Raw genomic sequence first — 24,776 nt, 5'->3', positions numbered from 1 at the left:
ATCCAAGACATTTGTGCAGCAGCGAGCTGGTCCTCACCGCTCACTTTTGTCCGCTTTTACAGGCTAGATGTCTCTGCTCTAAGTGTGGTCAGCGCAGTGCTGGGCCCCTGTGTTGAGACAGGGTTCTACCTGTTAAGTTCTGGTTGTTTTGGTGATTTTCGAGATAAGCATGTCTAGCAATACGGGAGTTTCAATATCCCATAGTGAGACATCGAACGGAGTGTTACGAATGAGAACTATAGGTTACTTACGTAACCCCAGTTCTCAGAGTAACATGAAGTGAGATGTCTCACCAGACGGCCCTTCTTGCAAAGGCGAAGCGAGAAAAGGTGCTTACTTTGAATGACGCTACGACGTAGAGCAAGCTACTTAAAGGGTGGGTGGATTCCCTGACGTAGACGTCAAGATCACCTGCCAATCAGGATTGGCGGAATGAGATTGATGCTTCTGTTTGCATACGCGTTGAGGCGCATCCCATAGTGAGACATCTCACTTCATGTTACTCTGAGAACTGGGGTTACGTAAGTAACCTATAGTTTTTTTTGTATAAACCAAAAGGCAAATAGCTGGTCACTTCCAGTGAGCCAACTTGGGCTCTTTTCGAACTCAACTGTACAACCCTAAACTGGTTTTATTAAATGGAAAAATATCTTTGTTTTACATTCTCAGTTTTCTGGGTTAAATAAATGATTTTCCGACACCTTCATATCACTCATATTGTCCTCTGCTTCATTTTCCTCATTGGAAAACCACAGATCTTCACATGTGCACACAAAAACACAGAATCTGCAGTCAAATAAACTCAGACTGTGAGTTCACCAGATTAACATCTAGACTTGACTAAAGAACATTAAGACTTTTGCTTTTGCAAGTGCACATTTAAATACATTTTAATACATTTAATTTGGTTTGAATATAAACAAAGGTGAAGTCAAATATTCCTGGGCAGGGAATTATTTATTTATTTATTTTTATTATTAATTTGAATACCCATTTTTTCTAATAAAATCTATTAGTAATATAATAATAAATCTGTATGCTTTAATGAATTTATATTGTAAACATCACGCAATGAAGAATGCTTTTTCAAACATGGTATTAACATTTTAATGTAGATTTATTATTATATTACTAATAGATTTTATTAGAAAAAATGGGTATTCAAATTCAAATGAATAATTAAAAAAAATAGATGAATAGTTAAATCTAGATGTAAATCTGGTGAATTCACAGTCTGAGTTTATTTGACTGCAGACTTTGTGTTTTTGTTCTTTGATGTTTATTTCCAAGTGTGCACATGTGAAGCTCTGTCGGCCAGAACTAATTGTGGCCCTCTCAGCTTATTCTGCACATTGTCTCCCACAAAGCCATTCCTTAGCATCAAACTGCATAGATTTCACACATACTCAAACATGGAAACATTTTAAAAGCTCCACTACACTGATGGAAGCTGAGCCAATTTCATCACAGGCAGGGAAACAAGATGGATGGAGGGTACAGTAAGTACATTTTCTCACAGATGTTTGCCCTGGTGTGTCTGTCAGGATCCGGGAATATTAGGACTCAAATGCAGTTTTAAAAAAAGACAAAAAAGGTAAAATAACAAAAGACGAGCGTTATTTACCAAAAAAGCTGTAGACGATAGCAAACAAGAAATAACTTAACATCGAGAAATCCGTAGCATGAAAGAACCTATTGTAACATCCATAAATCCGTAGCCTGAGCATCCAAACAAAACCGACAGTCAAACATGGAGGGTGACAGGAAAGGTAAAGAAAAACAATGAACCGACAGGGGAACACAGGAAGAGACAAGACTAAATACAGGGAGGGGTAATCAAGGAAGAAGAAACAGCTGTGCAAAGGAGGTAGAAACACAAGGGCAACAGGTGAACACAATCAGACAAACCATGGAAACTAACGACAGGGAGGACATTACAGTAAAATAAACCCAAACCTAGACATACAAAACTAAAACCATGACATTACATACAAATCGTGACAGGAAAGGTAAATCCCACTCCAGCGAACTGACAATGAAGCTATTTACCCTATGCCGAAAAACTAAAAAACTAAATAAACATAAGCACTAGTGCTGCATTACGAAATTACATATTTTGAATTAGATACAGGAACATGNGCTGATGTTCAGGTGTATATCAGTATGTAGTGTCTCTACTTTAAAGAGTCCTCTCCTGCTGATGTTCAGGTGTATATCAGTATGTAGTGTCTCTACTTTAAAGAGTCCTCTCCTGCTGATGTTCAGGTGTATATCAGTATGTAGTGTCTCTACTTTAAAGAGTCCTCTCCTGCTGATGTTCAGGTGTATATCAGTATGTAGTGTCTCTACTTTAAAGAGTCCTCTCCTGCTGATGTTCAGGTGTATATCAGTGTGTAGTGTCTCTACTTTAAAGAGTCCTCTCCTGCTGATGTTCAGGTGTATATCAGTATGTAGTAACTCTACTTTAAAGAGTCCTCTCCTGCTGATGTTCAGGTGTATATCAGTATGTAGTGTCTCTACTTTAAAGAGTCCTCTCCTGCTGATGTTCAGGTGTATATCAGTATGTAGTGTCTCTACTTTAAAGAGTCCTCTCCTGCTGATGTTCAGGTGTATATCAGTATGTAGTGTCTCTACTGTGTCATGTCTTCATGCTTTAATGTTCAAAAAGCTCTTTTTCACCCTCTGTCTGAAACCAGAGCCAAGTCTGCTCTGATTGGTTAGCTGGCCGGCTCTGTTGTGATAGGTCAACCGTTTAGAGATGTCCCGCCCCTTAGCCTATCACGTACAATGTGTTAAAGCCAAAAGAAGTGCGAGCGTTATAAAGTGATGTCACTATGTTCAAGAAGTAAACAATGGAGTCCAATGGAGGCGTTTCAGAGAGGCAAAACCTATAAAACACACTACAGGAAAGGGAAACCCCAAAAAACACAAGGGACTCATTAAGTATAACATTTAGGTCTGACTCGTTCTTAATAGCTTTTTAATGTGAGCAATAACACAAGGCAAGGTATCCTGATATAAGGTCCAGGACGGCAGAGATGACATTTTCTGAAAGCTTGTAAAACAGAAGCATATTGGAATGATGATAAAATCAAATTGTAATGCATGTGCACAACTCGATATGGTTCCATTGTCATGTCATTGTCAAATACATATCAAATCAGATATAGCCCCCACCCCCACCCCAGCATAAAAGAAATAAATAAAAAAAAAGAAGAAATTAGAGTAAATTAGATAAGTATACACATTCTAATAATACACAACAAAATAAAATTATACAAAGCAAACGACAAACAAAATTACAAAAATATATACAACTACAATATTGGTTTAGAAATTGAAGTAGCCCAGATGTCAGCAACACTCAAATCTATCCACAATCATCTTCAAACCCAGCTTCAGATCAGCTCTCAAAACCACAATGGCGACTTTGTGATGACGCATGAGGCAGATCGACCTCGCTGAAATGAAATATTCTGAAGTGAGATGACCTGGCGTGGCTCCAGCGTTTTGGCCCTGCTTCTGCTGACAACAGCCGTTTGATCCTGAGGACAGAGGACTGGAGCTGCTGTATACGTGAGTGTGTTCCTGACACTGCGGCCTCCAGGGACACCCCGACAGCCGGCTGGCACAGCAACGTGACGAAGACTAAAGGACTCAAGCCGTCCTCCTCTTCCTCCGATGCCACTTCTCTGTGTTTCGGTGCCAGGGAGTCAGATGCACCACAGGTGGATGATTTCAAAGCGTACTGTACACCCGAAGGCTACGAGTGAAGAATCGACGATGTGCGAAACTGACAAGAGTGAAAAAGAGAGTTTTTTGGCTGAGGATAGAAGCATTTCTTTCCTCTCGATCAGATTCGTCTGTGAGCACCGCTGAGAGGGTTGATGCTAAACACGCACTCATCTATTGTGATGGATGTTTTGGCTGCCAAGCGTTAGTGTACCTTTTTGACTTTTTTAATGTTTTAACCTCCGCATTTTCTATAAATTGCTGCTTTTTTATGGGCTCTCTCGCTGACTGATTGAAACCCATTTCAGCCGAGCTGTTTTTCCCATAAATGATTCATAACGGCGCATTAATTGTGACGCATCGATCAGGATTAAGAGCCCATCACCCTGCCTCCACACTTGTTTGTGGCTTAGTTACTTACTGGAAAGGCACTTCATTCAAAAGGCTTCTATCTAATGTCTTAATTTAAAGGCACTGAACATGCATTTTCTTCATCAGCTTCTTACTAAGGGCTGAGTTAAGTCAAGATGGTTTTTTTATATTGTCAAAAATCACTGTACAACACCCTTTGACCATCACTTGAGATGAGGAGCCACTTCTCTTTGGTCTTGGTACAAAATGTTATGTATAAATGTGTTTTTGCTAGGCAAGCTGCTAACATGATTAGAAGTCTAACATTTGAGATTTTCTTTGGTTTAACAATCCCAGTATTGTTCCAGTGTGTGTTTAATTCATATACCGTAATTTTCGGACTATAAGCCGCACCTGAATATAAGCCGCAGCAGTGGCATACCACTCTCGGTTCCACTTTTACTTTTGCGCGCTACCTGTCTCACTCTTTTCCGGCCTCCAGCTTTTCCTGCTGGAACCCGCCGCTTAAAGGTGGGGGTCCGCGGACCGGCCATAGAGCCCATAGAGTTAAAGGTGTTGGCCGTTAGCTGTAAAAATCCATAGATTAGCCGCACCGTTATATAAACCGCAGCTTCGAAAAATAGGGAAAAAGGCGCGGCTTATAGTCCGAAAATTACGGTAGATGTTTTTTATTTTAAAGAAAATTCAGATTGAACATAGTAAATTATAGTGTCCGTCCAAAAATTCTTTTTTACTTATAGTGAAAACTACCCTTGGATGATGGTAAGGTAGACTAAAAGCTTTAGGAATCCAAAGTATAACATATAATAAGTACCCTGTATCAAGATTGATGCAAAACACGTGACATTTGACCTTTTTAGAGAAGTTTAGCAAATCGGGTGATTTGGGTGGAAATGGCCGTTTTTACCGTTTCTCTGGAACCCATAGGTCGATTTTGGTGATTGACATCTCTTTCTGACCGTTAGAGCCAATAGAATCGAAGGGCAGTTTTCACATAGACACCAACGTTAACACAAAAAGGTGGGGGCTTGCGCATGTAGTTTTGCATGAGAGTGAAGCTATCTCTCGCTCTGACATCTGGAAACGGAAANACACAACACACACACACACACACACATACACACACACACACACACACACACACACAGTATGGAACGTTGGGAGGCTAAAAGCGCCCCTGAGGCTAAAGAGAGGCAAGACTGTTAAAACAAGACTTGTGTGTGTGTGTGTGTATGTATATGTTTATGTGTGTAGTCTAATGATTTTAAATGGGAATTAAATCATTTGAGTCTTCCCAAAACACCAGTGTTCTGCAGTTCCCCCCCCCTCTGACATCACCAGAAGTCATAATTGAAGGGGTCATTTCTCAAAAAATCATTCCGGGGGACGATCCCCCGGACCGCCCTAGTATGGTTTTGTCACCATTTCCACAGCCCCACCAATAATATTTCACCAGCCGCCACTGGTGATAGGTACTTTTAGACTACATTTTCTAGGACCCACAATTCTCAAAATGGAATGCATCATTGAAAATGGATCATGAAATTATTATAGATATTTCAAATGTTTTCGTTTTTCATTATCACATGAATGTGTAGCAGAAATGAAAGAGTATTTTAAACCAGTATGATATTAAATGTGAATGTGTGTCAAGGTTCATCTCCGATCAGGTCGTACATGGTGAAGAACAGAGTGTCTGCCTGCACACAGAGCCAGATGATCCTGGCATCAGAGTTTGGGTGTCATGCTGATCCGTGGTGTGACAGACTGCTGGAGGCGGGGTCACCTTCCTTCCGGCTATTCCTGTCCAGTTCACCTCTGTGAGCTGTCTGTTTGTCTGCTGCTTTAGTTCAAAACGCCTACCAGTATGATGATGTCCTCACAAGCAGGGTGAAATTGAGACACTCATCTTCCCCTTCATCGTTTTATCCTGTCAAACCATTATCTTCTTTTGAACAAAGAGCTCATTAACCTTGTTGTTGCCAAGAAGAGAGCTCAGCTCCCTCAACCTGTCTGGCCCCTGGCAAACACAGTGTTCCTGACACTTTTTAAATCTAATTTGGATGAGGTGTGTGGTTGTTAGTGTGTGTACGCTCTGACTCTATCAAAAGAATCAAAGCTCAACCCTTTGCTTTTAAAACAAGTCATTAGTTGACCTTTGGTTTCCTCTGACTGTGTCCTAATCCTATTGTAAGATGTGTTGTACTTACAGAAACAACAGCTTGACTGATAGGATTCCTCCAAGTTTTTGGAGGTTTGTCATGTGGTCAGCTTGGGGGAAAACTGGGTGGGTTGTCCCATTCGTTCTTGCTATTATGTCTTTAATAGTCAATATTATTTTGGTTCATTTGCATAGAAGTTATCTTATAAATGTTTACATTTGGTATGTCTAAATGTCCCGTTATTCATACTTTTTCTTTCTCATTTTCTAGGCGAGTCTACCCTATGTTTAGGTTGGGGCAATGTTTTTTTTTTTGTACCAAATAGAAGGGAAATGTTTGTTTAATAACAAATATTTTGGGCTTGTCAACATTTTATAATAAAACCAATATATACAAAAATGTTGGTATTGAAACTTTCAGAATTGTGGTCAATAGGTCGCCTACATGGTAAATTCAGGAGTAAGGCACTTTTAGTACATTTTCAGCTCTTCTGTGTTTCTTATCTAGGCTTTTACACAATGGGTTTATAATAAAGCAATAACCATCTTTCAATCTATGAAAGTGAAGCATAAGTTTAGGATATAACAGGCATGATATTTAGAGTGAAACATTCTTAGTTTCCTTTGCTGTGACTGACACTGTACTTGACATTATCTGCACTATGCAAAGGCTTTTAGCTCCACCCACCCTACTCTCCAGTCACTATACCCTTAGATGTACCTGCAAATAGAGTTTGAGCCATGTCTGCTAAAAGGATTATCTCTGATTATATGCATTCCTGTGCTGATTTGAGGTACATTCGTTATCCGCAAGGAACCAGTTGAATGCTGGCACCCTGTTGCTCCAGATTCTAGGGGCACGATGGACATCCGATCAGTGGCGAATAGGGTCTGGATCGCCTGCTGAGAGCTGGCATCAGCCAATTTACCTTTTCTCCACTTTCCCCCGTTATTTACAGGCTGTTTATTTTTCTTTACAGTTGAACTACATGCCCTTGTTTATACAGTCCAGGAAAGCCTTGCTCTTCTGCAGCAACATCCTGCTTCAGTTTCTTTCAGATGCGAGTCCTGACAGTGAGCAGAAAATTCAAGGCCTTTATTGTCATTTGTGGATAGCTGCAGTGTATTTATGACAATGGAAATCTTAGGTCACACACACATCTTAGGTTGGAATATTGATATAAATTGCAAACAGATTAATGTTATGGATGTTCTTTCAAAAGTTCAGGTGTTTAACAGTCTTACGGCCTGTGGGATGAAACTGTCCCTTAGTCTATTGGTTTTAGACCCGATGCTGCATTAGTAAAATAGTCTACTATTTAATAGAGAGCACTTTGAAGGATTCTAGATATGGGAATGGACATTTGGGAATCACCTATGGCCCCTTATTAGCTATTTTGCAGGAACAATGATTGGATTCTGCTGTTTTTTGGACACAAACAAGCATTTGTACCCTTTCAAGCACAAACCGCCCCACTTCTGTCATTTCTAATCCTCGAGTGGTCACATATGTATCGTTGAGCCTCCAGATCACTGCTCCCTAGATAAACCCTAAGTCTGCATCTATCTTCTTAGACTGTCTGATTAGCACAACGTCATAGCATGGGGTAGTAATCCCAGTCTGGGCCCAGGAATAGAGCGCTGGGAGGGGCCAGGCCACTGGAGAGACGGTAGAGCCAACGTGCATGTGTCCCCTGGTAATCCCTAGTTAAATAACCCCCCCTTGGGCAGGAAAAAGAGGGAGGGAGCTGAGGGCAGGGGACGTGACACCATGGGAGCAGCTCCAGTCAGTGTCCTCCTATCCCTGGGACACAGCACAGCAGCCGAAGGAGGAGAGGGATTCAAAGACTTGTTGGACTGTAGGAAGACAGTGCTTCGATCAGGATGAACTTTGCTGCCCAGTTTTTCTATTCGAGCTACTTGAGTGAACGACTTGAGCGTTTGTACTCACCCAGGCCTGCACTTAAAGACGGAGATGAGAAGGACCCCTTCTGGCAGAGGTGGGATATTACAACATGTAGTCCTTTGGATCCTCAAGACCCCTCCCCTAACAAGCTTAGTCCAGTAGGAAAATATTTACCCTTTGTGCTTAGTTTGGAAAAAGCTTCTACCTTCATCGGTTCAGCTCCTTTAGTTACTTCCTTCCCTCCTCCTTATCCACTTTTTTTGAAGCATTCCCTGACAAACAGACCCTCAAATCTCCAATCTATTCCTCTGCCACCTCCTCCTCAACTCAATCACAAAAGGAAATCAACAACACCACCCATTTGTCTTCCAAATCAACGTTCGGCTGTTGAGATCCCCCAATCGAAGCTTTATGAAATCCCTTCCAACATTCTTTCTCCTCAGATGACTCTCCCAAAACCTTCTCCAGCTCCATCCAGGTCCCCAGCAGAAATGGCTTCTATCGGTGTGTCCCCTTCTTCCTCCTCTTCCTCAGTTCCTACCCCTTCGAGAGGAGAGCTCCTCCCAACCTTCCAAGCCCTGGTAGACTTGCTCCTTCGCTTGGTCCTCTACCTTGCTTTCATCTGCGTCCCCAGGTTACTCTCGATAAGAGAAAGACAGAGAGAAATGAAAAGCAAAAAATCAAAGAGGTGGGCTGCTCAAGAATCATTAGAGTGCAGTACTCTGCCACTGCTTTGGGCAATACATTCTGTCAATGACATCACATCTAGGGTCACATGAAGGGTTCCAGTGGTTCTTTGCAAAAACGGAACAACCATGATTGTCAGGTAAACATTAGGTCGATTTTAAATGGACATGTCCAGACAAACTAAGAAAAACAACTTTCAAGAACCTTGGTATGAGTATCTAAACCATCTGATACTACTTGTGGTACTTTGACTGAAACAAACTGTACAAAGCATGCAATTTGGATGTCATACCCATGCCTGAATGAAGGAAAGAGGAAAAATGGCACTTACAACACTGCATCATCAACAATTGGGGTAATATAGCGCTTGGAGGACTTTTCTCCTCTCAAGGGATCATTGTTCCATTATAGGAAAAAGGAAGCAAAACAGCAGCCATTTTGGGCTTTTCGTTTTTAAATGGACATTAGAAGCTAAGATAACCAATGACCAAAGTCTGGTGGGCTGAAATATCTTTGGCCTTGTAATAATTTGTGTTGCCAATTTGAATTAAAATGACCTTCTTTACCATTTGAGGGATGCTTTTTGAGGCTTCATCCTGGTGGCCATTTTGCTCTTTTCCCCCTTTTGATGTTGTTTTTGAACTCTGCCTTTGATCAGAAGCACCCTCCTCAGAGGTGCAGCCTCTGACTGTTCAAGTCATAAGTGCACACTGAGTGTCTTAATAAGGAACTGGAATTAACTGACAAGTAGAGCAGAGGGCAGCAATGGACCCTGTGGACGCGGTGAAAGGTCACACTCTTGTTTATGCCGACCATTGTGACATAAATAGACTGGTGTGTTCTCTGAGGAGTGCAGATTTAGTTTGTTAGGGAGAACTGCTCTATCTGGTGGGAGATTGGTATTCAAACACACTAATACCTAACGCTAAAGCACTTTCATGACTGGATCTTTTTTAGTTATTTTGAGTTACTCAGCTCTATCTGGACAGATACAGCAAACCCTGCCCATCTGAAGACATAAACACATATGTTCATACCGTAGATCTGAAGACGACTTGGATCCATGGACTAAGCTTATTCAAGCTTAGCTATTAACTATTTGTGATCTGCTTATGTGGCTAGGTGACAAGGTTAATCTCCAAAGGGTCTAATCCTATTATTATGTTTATATTGTGTACAGTGCCTCCGTAACTAGATGGTTAGAGAAGTGTCAACAATTGATTGTGAGAAATTAACAGTAAACAAGAACTCAGATATTTAACTTGAATAAAATATGCTATAAATAAAGTTACAATTAAAAGTATTGCATTCAAATTGAAGAGGTAGGGCTCATTTTAACCACCTACTATATTGATTGGTAACCTATTATAACTTATTTGCAAATCTAGATCTTTAAAACTTAAATCCAAATGAATGTACTAACTAGTAACTAAAGCTTTAAATTGAATGAAACTTGGAAATGTAGTAAAGTAGAAGTATAAAGTAATAGACAGTAAGTTGTAAATACTCAAGTAGTGTACAAACACCTCAACATTTTAAGTACATTTCTGAGAAAGAATGAACTATTTAAGTGAGTTATACTGTTTGGTTATATTCAATGGCCATGTACTGAGCTGTTATAAATGTAGAAAAAGTCTTCCAGGGCGGTGCATTTGTGTGTTTTGGGGAAGTTCAAACTTTATGATCTGAGGTCTGGATGCTGAACACCAACCCTTTTAATTCAAGGAGCTATGAAAAGCAAATTATTATTTTGTTTGGGAATTGGTTTTCCTCTGGGTTGGAGTCCTGACAACTAGTTCAGTGACAGATGCATCTGGATTCTCAGCTTTTGGTCCACAAATTAACCAGAGTTGTTCACTGGTCTCTGTCTGATGAAACTAATCTGTATGTTCATCGTAATGAAGTTCAGGCAAGTTTCAAGGTTTTGAGGATATAATTAGGACAAGGAATTAAGGTACTTCCTACCTCGTCTAATCTGTGTATCATCATTTTGTTGAAGTACATGTCAGTTTTCTCAAACGCATGATATCCCAATCTAAAATGAATTACAATATGTCTACCTGGTGTTTCCTTCCCAGAGATGAGTTGTGTCTGGGCCCCAGTCAGCCTGGAGGCTCTGACAAATGTGGCCATGTCACTAACGGTAATGCAGTCCGTGGATCCACCCTCATTGAACCGGAGCGTCTGAAGGACTTCGGTGAGGAGGAGCTGGTCAATGGGGATGTGAAGGTCTATAGCACCAAGGTGGTGGGGGGTCCTGCTGAGATCGTGCTCAAGGAACCCCCTAAAACCAGACGTATGAGCGAGTTCAGGAACAACCCCAGACCTCTTGTCCCGTTTCTCCGCTTTGAGGACATCAGCGCCGCAGCCTTCAGGATCCAGGCTGGGATCCAGAAGACCCCCTGCACGGTAAGCTATAGAAGGACTATAGTGATGTGGTGGGGAAAGAAAAGGTTAACAAAAATGATGCTTCAGAATGCTTCAGAACCCTCACTAAAAAATATAAACACACATCTTTGGAACTATATATTTTTACATTGCATTTATTATACTTAATACTGTAAAATCTTTTACAATTGTGCACATTTATACTCCAAATTACCATTGTAAAAACTACAGAATGTTAATTAAAAAGTATTTTATATATTTTTAGAACTTTTCATAACTTTATAGCATTTTTCCTCTATTCTTTTGTATGTTTTAGGATTTTTGTAATTCTATTTTTTATGTTATTTCAAATTGCTAAGCCTAACCCTAACTGACCAATACACCAAAGCAGATTCCCTGTACGTGAACACCTACAATTGGCAATACACCATCTTCTGAATAAATATAGACAACATTTGATGAACAAACAGACATTACTGGAATGATAGTTGCACCAACAGGGATTAAATAATGAATAAGTAGATAATAATATTTGAATACATTGTCATAGACTAAAGAAATGTTGTTCCAAAAGATGAGCTAAAGTTATAGCTTTTGACCTAATACAGTACAGTTCAGTTAACTCAGTTCAGTTAATTAAACATAGAGCTTCTCTTAGAATGCTATTCTTTGTGTGTTTGTGCAGTACTCCAGACTCTCCAAGCAGTACGGGATGGAGATCTACCTGAAGAAGGAGCACCTGCACTATACAGGCTCTGTGAAGGAGAGAGGAGTCCGGTACATGCTCAGCTCCCTCACACAGGTCAGAGACAGAGATAGATGATCCCTTCCTGTCCGTCAGGTCACAGCTAGTGATCTACATTTTGTGTGCTCCTGCAGTCAGACAATGACCAATACTGACTTGCAGTTACAAAAATAGTCTGAGTGCAGCTTTAATTGACAGTGGCCTGGAAATGTTTCTCTTAGCTTATCTTTGAGAGAACTTAAAACATGTTCAACCAACCTAACAAATGGCCTATCAGCAGAGTTGTGTTAATACGTTTCTTATATATTCTTAGGTTTAAGCCAACTGTTGAGCACACTGATGGAATAAATGACTTCAGACGCCTTTATCCTCGCCAGTAAAGCCATGCAAAGATCTGCTTTGTGTCAGGAAGCATCAGGGATTATGGGAACTGTGGTTTACATTTCGAGAAACACTGGCTTTACAAAGAAGGCCTCATTCGGTTGAGGCCAGAAATTAACCTGGAATATCTTTTGTGGTGATGTAACTTGGTGCAATGTTAAACCTTTTAAAGGACTAGTTTGCTATTTTGAGATATATGCCAATTTGCTTTCTAGTGGAGGGTTAATGAGAACATCACCATTAGCTTAGCATAAAGATAACAAAGGGAAACAGCTAGCCTTGTTCTGTACAAATGTAACAATATCCACCAGTAGGTTTTAAGCTCACTTATTAACATTGTATCTTGTTTTTTTAATCCATCCTTGAGTGTAAAATAAACCAATTTGCTAAGAAGTAGTCCCGCACAGAACCACTTGCAAGACAGCAGACCATTCTTATGCTGGAAGTGCAAATAGTAGTTCACACTGTGGAGGATTCTTCATTGACTTCCACTAAATTGGTTGACGTTGGCTGACGCTGTGTGTACATACAGTATATATATGACATATTAATTAATATCAACGTGTTGTTGTCCCCCCAGGCTCAGCAGAGGAAGGGCGTGATAGTTGCCACTGACTGTAACTTCTCCATGGCCGTGGCCCACCATGCAGTAGAGCTGAACATCCCGGTGTTTGTCATCATGCCGTCATGCTGCTCCTCGCCTCGCCTCCGGATCTACAGAGACTACGGAGCCATGGTCATCTCCTACGGCAGCACCGGCCACGACTCCCAGAACCACGCCCGCCATCTGGCCTCAGAGAACGGATACCTCTACCTGGAAGAGTCAGTGTTAACATTCTCAACTAGTACTTTTTATACCCAGTAGTTGTGGTCTTTAATTTACCAGGAACACATTTTGGGAAAGCACTGATGTAACTAATAACGTTAAGGAGGAACTCCGTTCCCAAATTCTCCACGCACTAGATACTTTCACAGTATTCATACACGTTCCCTATAGTCAAACAAGACTTTCTACAATATGGGACCTTTAAGGGGAAAAACTCCAAGAACACTTGCAATATTTTTCCTATTCGCCAAACGCTGCTACTACACTTTCGTGTCAGTCCGTGAAGTGATCAAATAATGACCTCTACTGACTTTCATTGTGAAAATAAATATTTTTAAGGTAAATCAGCTTGCCAGGACGAACGCTTATTTAAATCAATAGGGCCAGTTCTCTTTATATATCCGTGTGACAAACTCTTTTTGACAGTTTTTTGACTGTACAAAAGTTGCCTTCAGATTTCTGACAGCTTTGTATGCCACAAGAACGTTATGTAAACTAACATTCTATACGTCATACAATATAGTCAGTAAAAAAAAGTATTTTGGTGTGGAGTTAGAAAGAAGTTTACCAGACCTCTGTAATCTATATTAGACAGTACTTGCAAAAAACTTCAACTGATGGTTTAGTTGCCCCATGGGTAATGTAGGCTTATGGAGGTCGGTTTGGCGTGGTTTTACAAAGGACATCTACGATATGAGGTCTGCGGATCATCAGGACACACACCTTCACCTGTTACACTTTTTTTTCTGACTCTGCCTTCTGATTTACAGAGAGGAAAATGAATCGTACCTGGCAGGACTGGGCACTGTTGGCATGGAGATCTACGAGCAAGTGTCTAAACTGGACGCAGTGGTTATTCCGGCAGCTGGACAGTACGGGCTACTGGCTGCTACAGCTGCAGCCATCAAACACCTCAACTCCAGAATTCTTGTCATAGTAAGTACACGCTCAATTTAGGTTGTTTAATGATCTGCATAATTGTCTACCTACTGTAATGTTTAAGTATATAATATAATTAAGTATATAATGGGTTGATCTGTAGCCCAATCTAACACCAGCACATTTCCCATAATTCTTTCTTCTGATTACAAATAAGTACAACTCCCTGGTGTTAATCCAAGTGTGTGTTGCCGATGTTGAAAGGTATCTGGTTATAGTATTCAATTTCCAAACTCCAATGTGTTTGGTTTACGTCTTGTTTATACATGTGGTAATATGGTGAAAATACATTGGCTTTCTCCAACAGGGAATTGAACCAGAAGGCTTCCCTCTGCTGCAACAATCTCTGAAAAGTAACGGCCCAATCAAAAACATGAACAGCAACCCCAATAAGAAACTCTATGGAGGTAAACTCAGTTAAACATTTAATAGTCAGGTCTTTTTCAAGTCTATTAAAGTCATGCACAACAAACTTCATAATTATCTTCACATTTTTCTGAGAGAAGCTTATGGCTTTTTTATTTCTCTATTGCAGATCTAATGGAGCATTCCCTGGGTGATAACACCTTCCAGCTGGCAAAGAAACTAGTGGATAAAGTCGTCTCTGTCAGGTACTGCACATTTACACTTTCACGCTTCATCTGAAAACATTTTCAATGAGATATTGGATGCCCAGTGTGTGAAAACTCATTTCATATTCTGAATATAGTTCACTGTAAAACCCCATTTGAAATTATTACTGCTCTGAAATGTAGAATTCCAGGTATTTTGATGTAGATATTGAATATTTTAGAAAATACTCACGTTATAATCTTTTTATATCAAACCCTAATTTGAAAACGTATAGACCGGGAATTCTAACCGTGTTTTCCAATTGAGGACTTATTTCTTATGAGTGGGAGGATTCTCTGGTGGCGATGCTGCGGTTTCAGGAGTTTGAACGCTCCACTGTGGACACAGAGGGAGCCATGGGACTGGCAGCCATCTTGGCTGTGTGTGTGTGTGTGTGTGTGTGTGTGTGTGTGTGTGTGTGTGTGTGTGTGTGTGTCCTCTGTAGGGTTGCTGTAGTGGTGACCAGTGCTAACATGGAGCTGGAGCTGATGAGGCAGTGTGTGGACCGGGCCCTGGTGCTGGATGATCGGGTCAGTAAGTTCTCCGTGCAGCTGGGGGAATATCCAGGAGACATGGCTAAGCTGCTGGACGTCTTGTCCAGAGAGGAAGTCAGGTAGGGGCAACCCCTGTTCATTTTAAAGATCTGTTGATCAATCTCTCTCTTCACGCTGAGGTCTAGTTTATGTATAATATCTCTTGATGCCACCTTTTATTCCTTAATATCTTCGTCTATTTCCTCTAAGGTTGTTGGATGTCTGCCAACGGAGACAAAGTGACAAGTCAGACCTCTTCAAGGCAAAGGTATGCGACATATCTGTCCTCTACACATCATAATTTGTTGTCCTCGTCTTCAATTTGCACATTTTCTTTTCTTGCATTGCCATGAAACTCATGGCTTTGAGTTAATGGGACAGATTAGTGTAACTAAAAATACAATTTAAGATAAATATAGAGGTATCAGTGCTCTTTTTTCTAGTTTGTTTATCCCGTAAGAACATATGCTTACTGCAAGGCACAGCCAATAAAAAAACAAAATTTCACTTTTTTTGTCAGGAATAAAGTGTATTGTAACTTGTGTTATGAACGATTTATGAACTAACACCTACACAAAAAGCTTCAGAATATAGATAGGGATGAAACTGCAAAATATGGTGTATGTAAGTGCTACTGAAGTGGAGATTTCTGGCTCAGTATGAGGAAAAAATTACTTGAATACATTTTTCAACAGGTGAATAGGGTAAAATATAGAACCAGTACACATTACCATGGACCTTCCCTAAATTGATTGCTCGCATTAAGATTATGTATGTTTTAAAGGTTTTCAAGTTATGTTTAAATATGAAAATAAATGATGACACAGCCTGACAAACACACTTTTGAAACAGCCGTGTCAAAAGGTGAAGGTGTTGCATAATTCACTCCCTGACCTAATTCTAGGGTGTGTGATGTTAGAGGGCTAACTGTATGTGGATGTGTGTGTGTTGGCAGGTGGAGTGTGTGGTGGAAACCAGGGATAAAACACAAAGCATTCAGCTACGCAAGGTCCTGAGTGAGCGCTACCCCTCTATATGCTGGCTGGATCGGTGATCACAACATGAACACGAAGACTAGAGCACGGAAAAATAACATTACATGAATCATGAATATAATGTGAGCTGCCGTGCAAACACACCCTGCTACATACACTACTACAATATATGAACTCTGTTATAGGAATACCATTAAGACAGTGGCTGTTAAGCAAACCTAAGTGTATAAAGAAAAGCCTTGAGATTGTGTAGAGAATACTATTCATGTAACTTCTATTACTTATGCTGCTATCGTTCTTTAATTATGCCCCTGTGTAATTATGGTAAAGTGCATAGGCTGTATTCAGAAGATGAATGTATAGTTCACAGAGCATTATTCAAGCACTGAATATTTACTCATTTAGTGCCCTCTACGTAAAGTAAGTAGGCCTAAACACTATGCAACTTCCTAAACCATCTGCATCAAATGTGTATTTTATTTTCAATCCATATTGTATTTTTGTATATATTTCTGTATTTATTCTGCCTACGATGGTAGAGTAAAATTGTAAAAAGTGTTCTGGAAATAAACATTGACTGTCTATGACTTGTTTTTGTGGTTTTCTGATGTTGTGAAACAAATATATAATTTAAAATATTAAGCCTTTTCTTGATGGCAAGTGTAAACTCTCAAGAAAAAAAATGAAGCATGATGGGAAAGTGAAATGTTTCTTTACTGCCAACTCCTGATAATAGCAGAGGATTGCTGCAGTGGAGGCCGGGCTATTTAAGACGGGCTAATGCTCTTATGTTCATAAGCAGAGGACATTGTGCAACTGCTTTGTGCAACGTCACACTTGTAGACCTGCAGAATATCTGTTTGTTGGTTGTTTGAAACACAACTTCAAATGAAAGCTTATGTTGCCTAATTTTTTCATATCTCAATATATCAAATTAAAAGTATGCTTTTGTTGAATTGTGTACTTACATTATCCCAAATGTCTCCAACACTTACGAGCATCCTTTATTTCAATGAAGTTTATTGGTCGGTTTCATTCACAGTGGTTGTCTGCCAGAAGCTTTTATGAGTGTAACTTTTATCGGTTTGTAATCTTTGTTCGAATGACCATTGGTTTTAGATCTTGCTGATTTAAAATGATATTTCAGCCAAATTCAGGAATTTAGTCTTCTGTTAAACACTCCATCCTTTGGTGTTTTCTCCTCCTATTCTTTTCCCCCTTAGCGTGGTTCTGATTGGCCCTCGGCTCCATTTTTGCTCAGGTGTTTCAGATCTGCCCTCACACATATTATATAAGGAAGGCTGGAGGAGAAGTAGCTCCTGTATTGTTTTCCTGCCAGACACTGCAGAGCTCTGTCGTCCTTAAATTAGGGTTTTACTAAATGTTTTCCCTTATTTATTTTGAAGATGGAGGATCTCGAGGCCCAGTTTTCGCAGCTTTATTTCTTAGCTTAGTTGGTCTCAAATACTATCGCATGAAACTGGTCTCTTTGGCGTCTCAAATACTGTATATGTTGCCGGTCACAAACTAAGCCACAAAGGTTATGTGATGCCAGGTGGCTGTAACACATTGGACATCAAGCAGCGTCAGTTAGCTTGCAGCCTCACCAACCTATGTCTGCATTGAAAAAAATAATATTTTGACATTGACATTGCTTTATTCTCTACATTTTTTTTTTTTTTTTGTATTTTAATTAATTTTGATTTGACCTCTATGGATGATTCAGATTCCTATAAAAGTTCCTGAACATTGAACAATGAAGAAATCCTGACTGGGAGAAGCTGACTGCAATGACAGAAATGTTGGTCAAGAACATAGCTCCTTAGCAACTACCTGAAAACTCAAACTGTCTTGTCTTTGTTTTTGGATTTAAAGACCTCTAGTGTCAGAGAACTACATAATGTGCTTTCTACATTTCCTGAGGAAGAGCTGGGCAATAGAGGACCCTGGATAAATAGGGATAAGGACATACAGTATAGGAAATGTAGCAACACGCTAACATCTAGCTTGTTCCTGCTGGTCCAACAACCAACAAATTATTATTAAGGTAGGCACACAACCTTATTATTACATGCATACTTTAAAATGTTCTCTTAACATTATACTTAAAGCCACCATCAGTTCAAAGTTTTAGTTTTTTAACAACATACCCCACCCATTAGCCTCAGCTATACTCTTTGTGAATTGGAAATTAGCGAATGTTAGCATGCCAACACGTAGGATAAAACAATAAATCTTACTCATTATTTCCCCCTAATCTCGGGTCCTTCTGTGCCTTACTATGGCTTCACAGGTCCACTGTAAGATCTTAATGTTGTATTAACTGGTTTAGAGGGAATTCTTAAGTAAACTGTAATAAACTAAAGGATTAAGTCAGAGCATTTCAAGAAAAATCAATAATTCAGCGAAACACATTTCCTGCAGTTTGTAATTAACTCTTTATTTTTCAATGTTAACATTAAGAAATTCCAGTCTTCAGTTTAAAAAGTTGAACACAAAGCACTTCAGTAAATTAAAAAGGCAAATTCAAACAGCAACTCTCTTTATTTTTATCCCGGAGAAGAGGAAGATTACAGCAGCTGAGAACATATCCCAAGTACCATTGAATAGTGAGAGCACAACATAATATCATTAGAGATAACCCTTGTATTGCACTAACATTTTCAGCCCGGGATCATCAAGAGAACTCTGATGCTATATAATATAAAAACAATGTTAATATTATTATCCAGTAAAAACTTCCCTGGTTTATTAATAGAAAATCCATGGAATTAAATTGTGTCCATCATATGAACACATTAAGTTATATGAACTAAGATGGAACATTCTAGTGTTTCTATAAAGCTATGTTTTGACTTCAATACTTTTATGAAAAAAGAGATAGGAAAGGCTGATGTGTCTTCCACTTGCCCCTCAGCAGGATTTCATATCAGAGAGAAATACAGAGGAGGAAGAACAGGAGGCACAAATTGATTTTCTTCTTTCAGCTTATGTAGTGTTGTTCTTCTGGCTTCATCTTGCAGGACTCAGTGCTGTTTGGGGCGCTCTGGGTCGTATTTGACCAGCAGGCCGAGGGAGGCGAAGCCAAACAGGAAGGTCTGGATGAACCACAGGCAGCGAGAGGTTAGGTTGGTGATGCCTTTCTCACTGCAGGGGAAAAGAGAATATAGAATGAACAACAAAGTTAAGTTAGAAGCAGCTGTATAAAACCCCAATCCTTATAGAATTTGAAAGGGAGGGGTAAACACTGGTCCTTTTTTAAATATACTTTAAACTACATTTAGATTCAGGGTAGGAATTACCTTCAAAAAGTTACCACCTCTGCTGCCACAGCTAGCAAACACAGAGGTAACTGAGCTAACAGGGTTAACAGTGCTAGCAATGCTAATAACAGCAACAGTGCTGACAGAGCTTACTGTGTTAACCTGGGTGTTAACTAGGGCTATTTTAGACTAAAGTATGCTTAGCTTGACTTACTGTACACTTTAATTGACACATCTGTTTCTCTACAAAGAAGTAGGAAAAAGCACCACTTTAAACCTTATGTTTACCAGAAATGTGCTCATCAGTTTCTTTGGAATAACCAATAAAAGCATTAAAAAACACTAATCAACTAAAGAAATCTTATTCGATAGGACCCAAAAGAACAATTAATGAACTAGCTTCTGGGGCAGCCAGAGATGTCAGGACTTGTCCCATCATCTGATGTTTGTTAAAGCCCCTGTCACACTGTCCCGAAATTGACACCCGATGGACACACGATAAAGGAAGTGTTCAAATTCTGCTCTGATTGTAACATCATCGGGCCATTCGTGAGGGCATCTTAAGCCATCGTATGACCGCCGGTGGAGTTTCTCAGGCTCCGGCAGCAACTTCGTGAGCAGCAACTTCGTAAGGCACTCGTGAGGGCATCTTGTCAAATCTTGAGGGCATCTTGTTATCATCGGTGCCATATCACCGATGAGAACAAGATGCCCTCACGATGGCCTTACGAAGGGCAAAATTGACACACAAATTCAACACGAAAATGAACCTTCGCAAGGTCCTTCTGCAATTTTTTTGGCATGCCAAAGATTTTGCCACCGCTCATGAAGTTGCTGCCGGAGCCTGAGAAACTCCACCGGCGGTCATACGAAGGCTTAAGATGCCCTCAAGAATGTCCCGATGTTACGATCAGAGCTGAATTTGAACATTTCCTTTATCGTGTGTCCATCGGGTTGTTTTATTGCACAACAAAATCTAAACAATGTAAACATATTATGTAAATAACCCAATTTGTGTTCTGTGAAACTGAAAAGGATATAATATATTATTTTGAAGGCGAGTTGACAGGAAGTTGTTGTTGCTATGGAAACAACATTACGGAGAAAACTTAATATCTTCTACATATAAAGAAGGATAAAGTAAAGAACAGTCTGAAAATATCAGTCCAGTATCATAGTACTTTAACATGATTGTTTTTGTTACTTTCGTTGCAGTTGTATGTCTTAAATGTAATAATATTAATAATAATAATAATAATAATAACTTGAATTTATATAGCGCCTTTCATAACCTCAAGGTCGCTTTACAAAGTAATGTAAATGTTGCCTTTGTGTGTGGTTCGGGGCCATCTCCGTGTGAAATTCACAATTCCATATTCGTGTGTCCATCGGGTGTCAATTTCGGGACAGTGTGACGCCAGCCTTAACAAGTGGATTCATTGAGTGTATATTCTTAAATTATTTATCTGGATGGTGTTTTATATAGAAAGAGAAGAATACAAAATATATGTATAGAAATTATAAAAGATCATGAATTAGATGTTATAAAAATGTTGTTTTAAATGTTCTAAGGATCAATATCTGTACACAACGATATCTGACGAAGTACTGGCTATGTATGGTTTTATAAAAAGAACCCAGGTAGAAAAAAAAGCGAAAACAGATGGTAATAAGTCAACACACATATCAGATAGTTATTTTGACCTATACTGAAAAAAATTTCAGTTTACTAAAAATAAACTAGAAAAAGTTAGAAAAAATGTCATGCCCTAACCATAAAGAAAAAATCAGGATAAATCATGGAATGATATATAAAGTTAATGGAGAGACCTTTATGAAGCTTGGTACAATTATTATGATCCCCATATACTTCACAGTTTTATAACAAATAGAAAGTCTTTCCTAATTTAATTTGTGTCAAATAAAAGGCCTCAGAAAAAAGAGGAAAAACGAGGGCTTCCAAATACTTTTCTGGAAAGCTTCAGTCATTTTTAACTCCACGTTCTAACACAATATAGGATCAAAATTGGACACAAAGAAGTGCTTATTTATTTTTTACAGAAATGTCACTAAAGAATAATATCGCTAGTGCCTGAAGCACAAACTAAAGCGTGTGAGAGAAGGCAGCTTTTGGACTTCTATTTATACTCAAGTATGATGCGTTTGAGTTTTAAAGGCTGTTGCCTAATTTCATTGTCAAAAATGTGACTACATCACCATCCAGTGGACGATCAGGTTCTTGTCATTCTTACCGGCACATCCTCATTGCAATATAGGCCTCAAACAAATGGATAGCCCAGGCAGCCCACCATCTGTAACAGACAAATGTGTGTTATAGTCCTCAGATTTTATATTACACGCTTTCTATTTTTGCGCTTTTTCTTGGTACAGCATTACAGACGCCCCTTTTAAAGTCATACAGTCTGAGAACATGGTGAAACTGCACATAATGTTTTGTTTGTCTTCATGCAAAGTTAGGTAACACCCAGCAATGAGTCCTGGGGTCACATGACTACCTAAAAACAGATTACATTACTTATTTCACAAATGTCAAAACACCAAGTAATGGATGGTCCACTCAGCATTAACGTCTGTCCTTACTGTCACATGACTCAGATGACAACAAAACATTATGTGTTGATTGCTGTCTTAATTCTCTACTGTTGCTTCGGCAGTCATGTGACTTAAACGACTAATTAGCAGAGTGCTTTAGCAGTGGAAGTGTGTGTAACGACCTGTGAATTGGAGAACCATTAAGGCTGTAGGTGATTAAAAACTGTATTCAAGTCTTGTGAGGATACTTTGCACATTATCTGATTGTCTTTATTCTAATAAGGCAAAATCGCGTTTTTTGAGCAAGTGAGAACTGTCAAAACATTTGTATTCTAAGGCAGATTTTAAAAATAATAACTCTCATGATAGCAGTGTTTTCTTCTTATCACTTACCCTTTGTACATAATGCTAGCATAGTTATCCACGAGATGAGTGCAGAAGCTGCCAAATGGACCAAGGTGCTCGAATGGGATTTTTTCAGGTGCAAACACAATGCACTGCAAAACAAAGAAAGAGTCATTTGACATTAAACAATAAAAAAATACTCATATGCTGTGTATCTTAAGAGATACTGCTACAAATGGTTTTCTATAAAAGAGGAACATTCCAATAAAAAAAGAAACGGTGCAGTTTCTTTTAGATGAACTGCAGTTTGTGGCACTTCCTTATTGGCCTCCCGGCTCTGCCCCAGACTTTGCCGCTTGGTTAAAACTAACTATCATCTGTCTGTTCTTACAGTGTTTCAATTACACAGTGGCATTTATGAACTGTATGATATTAGGGTTTCCCAGACAGCACTATTGGCTCTTTTTGCTGCAGTGAGGGTCATGACTGTATCACAAGGGGGAGCCTTGTTAAGAGATATGCCACTAAAATTCAATGTGACAGTTCTGCACGATGATGGGTTGGTATTTCATTTTTTTTCATGTGAAACGGTACAGGATATTTTCTAGGCTCTACTGTAGGTCAGACTAAATGTGATCTATGTTACTTTCAGAATCAGTGTTTTTTCCCCGCCTTTACACACATTCTGCTTACAACCAGTTCACCTGATAACAGATAGAAGTTACATTCTAATCAATTGCTTTCTGACACTGCATCCCATTTTTTTCCAACATTTTTGATCAGATATTTGTTTCGTAAGTAGAAATGACTAAGCATAAAATAAAAAAATAGAAAAATAGAACAAAGATTGTACACTTTATACACACTACAAATCCCAGTGAAATCGACATGATGTAATATAGTGTTGTGCCATTGTGCTATTGTCCTCCTCAGTGCACCTGTGACATGTCAGGTATGTGTCAATATGGACCATGACTGCTCTATGGAAAAGACAATAGTATATTGTTCAAAGGGCCCCTCAACCCAGAGAATGCAGGTCATTTATGGTTTGGATGTCATACACATCTAAAGGCAGAACCACCATTTTTCATACGAAATAACTTAACTTTTCTTAATTTACCTAACATGAACAGTTGTCATTTTCTTACTACATTAAGGTCTCTCTTAACCTTACTGTGTAGCCTACGTGGCAAGTGGTAGTATAAATAAACCTGTTTGAGACCATGCGACATGCTCCAAATCCCTTGTAAAAGGTTACATGTTGGTGCATTTTACTTGTTTGTCCAGTACACTGGATAGCAACTTTTTAAAACAATTTAAATTTTACGAAAAGACAGTCCATTGATCAATTCGGCATATATTTGAGTGACCAAGCACTACTACATTACAACGAAATCCTCAATATCTGTCGACTAGTTAGCTTTACTGCGAGTTTAGCATCCATGTAAGCATTTGGCAGAATGCCAAGTTAAATTAAACTAACACATTTTGAATGGAGTTGGCACGTTATTGTTTGCTTTTCAAATGCAATGGGCGGTACCAGGACAAGCATTAGCAAAGGTAAGGGTTAACACTGGACTACTTACTAACATGTCCAGTGGACTTTGGACAGAAGTTAGTTTAACTTATAGCCTACTCTTACTTAGGAATTAATGATCCCGATAAGATTAGATATCATTTAAACACTGACTTGGCAATGACCTCGAAGGCTACTTTACCAACTAAAAACATTTCCATACAAACTCAAGCAAAACATCGATACAGAATTAAGGATAATGAAGAAACAGCAACATAAAAATAGCGTTTTATATTTTGAGAGAAAATAAAACCCGGAGGACATTTAATGCAACACAGCAGGGTGGCATCGCAAGCAAGGAGAAGTTATGTGTAACACTGTTCTCTATTATATCTTACTTCTATTATGGATAAAAGCACAACGAACTTACAGTAAAATATCCCATGCCGAGTGTCACGGCGACGAGCCAGAACAGGCTGGTTCTTTTAAAGTAATCGCATCCATCACTTTTCGCCATAGCTGCTGCTGCTGGTGTTCGCTGGTCCCGCTGTCAAATACGACCGTGTAGTAACAGCTGAGATGAGAAGTGACTCGAGGAAGGGAGGGTGATACCGTTTTCATATTCATGCATAATGGAAGGACTATTACATAAGTGGACAAAGCTATTGAAAAAAACAAAAAACATAATTGTTTTATATGTCAAGTGTTCTCACTATATATTTGTCTTTTTGCCATTTATACTTATTATAATAACCTGTAACAAAATACAGATTAATAACAACGTTTTACTGCATTGTTGCCACCTAATGGATACATTTTATT

At 39.2% G+C, this 24,776-nt stretch overlaps 2 protein-coding genes across 2 annotated transcripts; one reads left to right on the top strand and one right to left on the bottom strand.

Annotated features, from left to right (window-relative positions):
- Positions 1-8,015: 8,015 nt before the first annotated feature.
- On the top strand, positions 8,016-15,221 carry LOC104954364 (serine racemase). Its single transcript, XM_010781455.1, has 9 exons — positions 8,016-8,265; positions 10,937-11,267; positions 11,932-12,048; positions 12,953-13,194; positions 13,969-14,134; positions 14,445-14,544; positions 14,673-14,748; positions 15,034-15,133; positions 15,216-15,221. Exons 1-9 carry the CDS (start codon positions 8,150-8,152, stop codon positions 15,219-15,221), a joined length of 1,254 nt encoding a protein of 417 aa, XP_010779757.1. The 5' UTR covers positions 8,016-8,149.
- A 3,475-nt stretch (positions 15,222-18,696) lies between these two features.
- tmem254 (transmembrane protein 254) lies at positions 18,697-24,543 on the bottom strand. Its single transcript, XM_010781450.1, has 4 exons — positions 24,385-24,543; positions 22,487-22,590; positions 21,793-21,852; positions 18,697-19,424 (listed from the first exon to the last, which is right to left on the bottom strand). The coding sequence occupies exons 1-4, from the start codon at positions 24,469-24,471 to the stop codon at positions 19,304-19,306; spliced, it is 372 nt and encodes a 123-aa protein (XP_010779752.1). The 5' UTR covers positions 24,472-24,543; the 3' UTR covers positions 18,697-19,303.
- Positions 24,544-24,776: the final 233 nt, after the last annotated feature.

This window comes from Notothenia coriiceps, unplaced genomic scaffold (genome assembly GCF_000735185.1).
Source record: "Notothenia coriiceps isolate Sejong01 unplaced genomic scaffold, NC01 NC01_scaffold00023273, whole genome shotgun sequence".
In the NCBI taxonomy this organism is placed as follows: Eukaryota; Metazoa; Chordata; class Actinopteri; order Perciformes; family Nototheniidae; genus Notothenia; species Notothenia coriiceps.
The sequence above is the reverse complement of the archived record's forward strand: the minus strand, read 5'-3'. Positions and strand labels throughout refer to the sequence as shown.

Bases quoted from the DNA above. Each gene is read 5' to 3' on its own strand.
- LOC104954364 (XM_010781455.1), top strand. From the start codon at position 8,150: ATGAACTTTGCTGCCCAGTTTTTCTATTCGAGCTACTTGAGTGAACGA. The intron at 11,268-11,931 runs GTAAGCTATAGA...GTGTTTGTGCAG, and splicing joins TCCAGAAGACCCCCTGCACG to TACTCCAGACTCTCCAAGCA. The intron at 14,545-14,672 runs GTAAACTCAGTT...TCTCTATTGCAG, and splicing joins CAATAAGAAACTCTATGGAG to ATCTAATGGAGCATTCCCTG.
- tmem254 (XM_010781450.1), bottom strand. From the start codon at position 24,471: ATGGCGAAAAGTGATGGATGCGATTACTTTAAAAGAACCAGCCTGTTC. The intron at 22,591-24,384 runs GTAAGTTCGTTG...TTTGTTTTGCAG, and splicing joins TCGGCATGGGATATTTTACT to TGCATTGTGTTTGCACCTGA. The intron at 21,853-22,486 runs GTAAGTGATAAG...TGTCTGTTACAG, and splicing joins GCTAGCATTATGTACAAAGG to ATGGTGGGCTGCCTGGGCTA.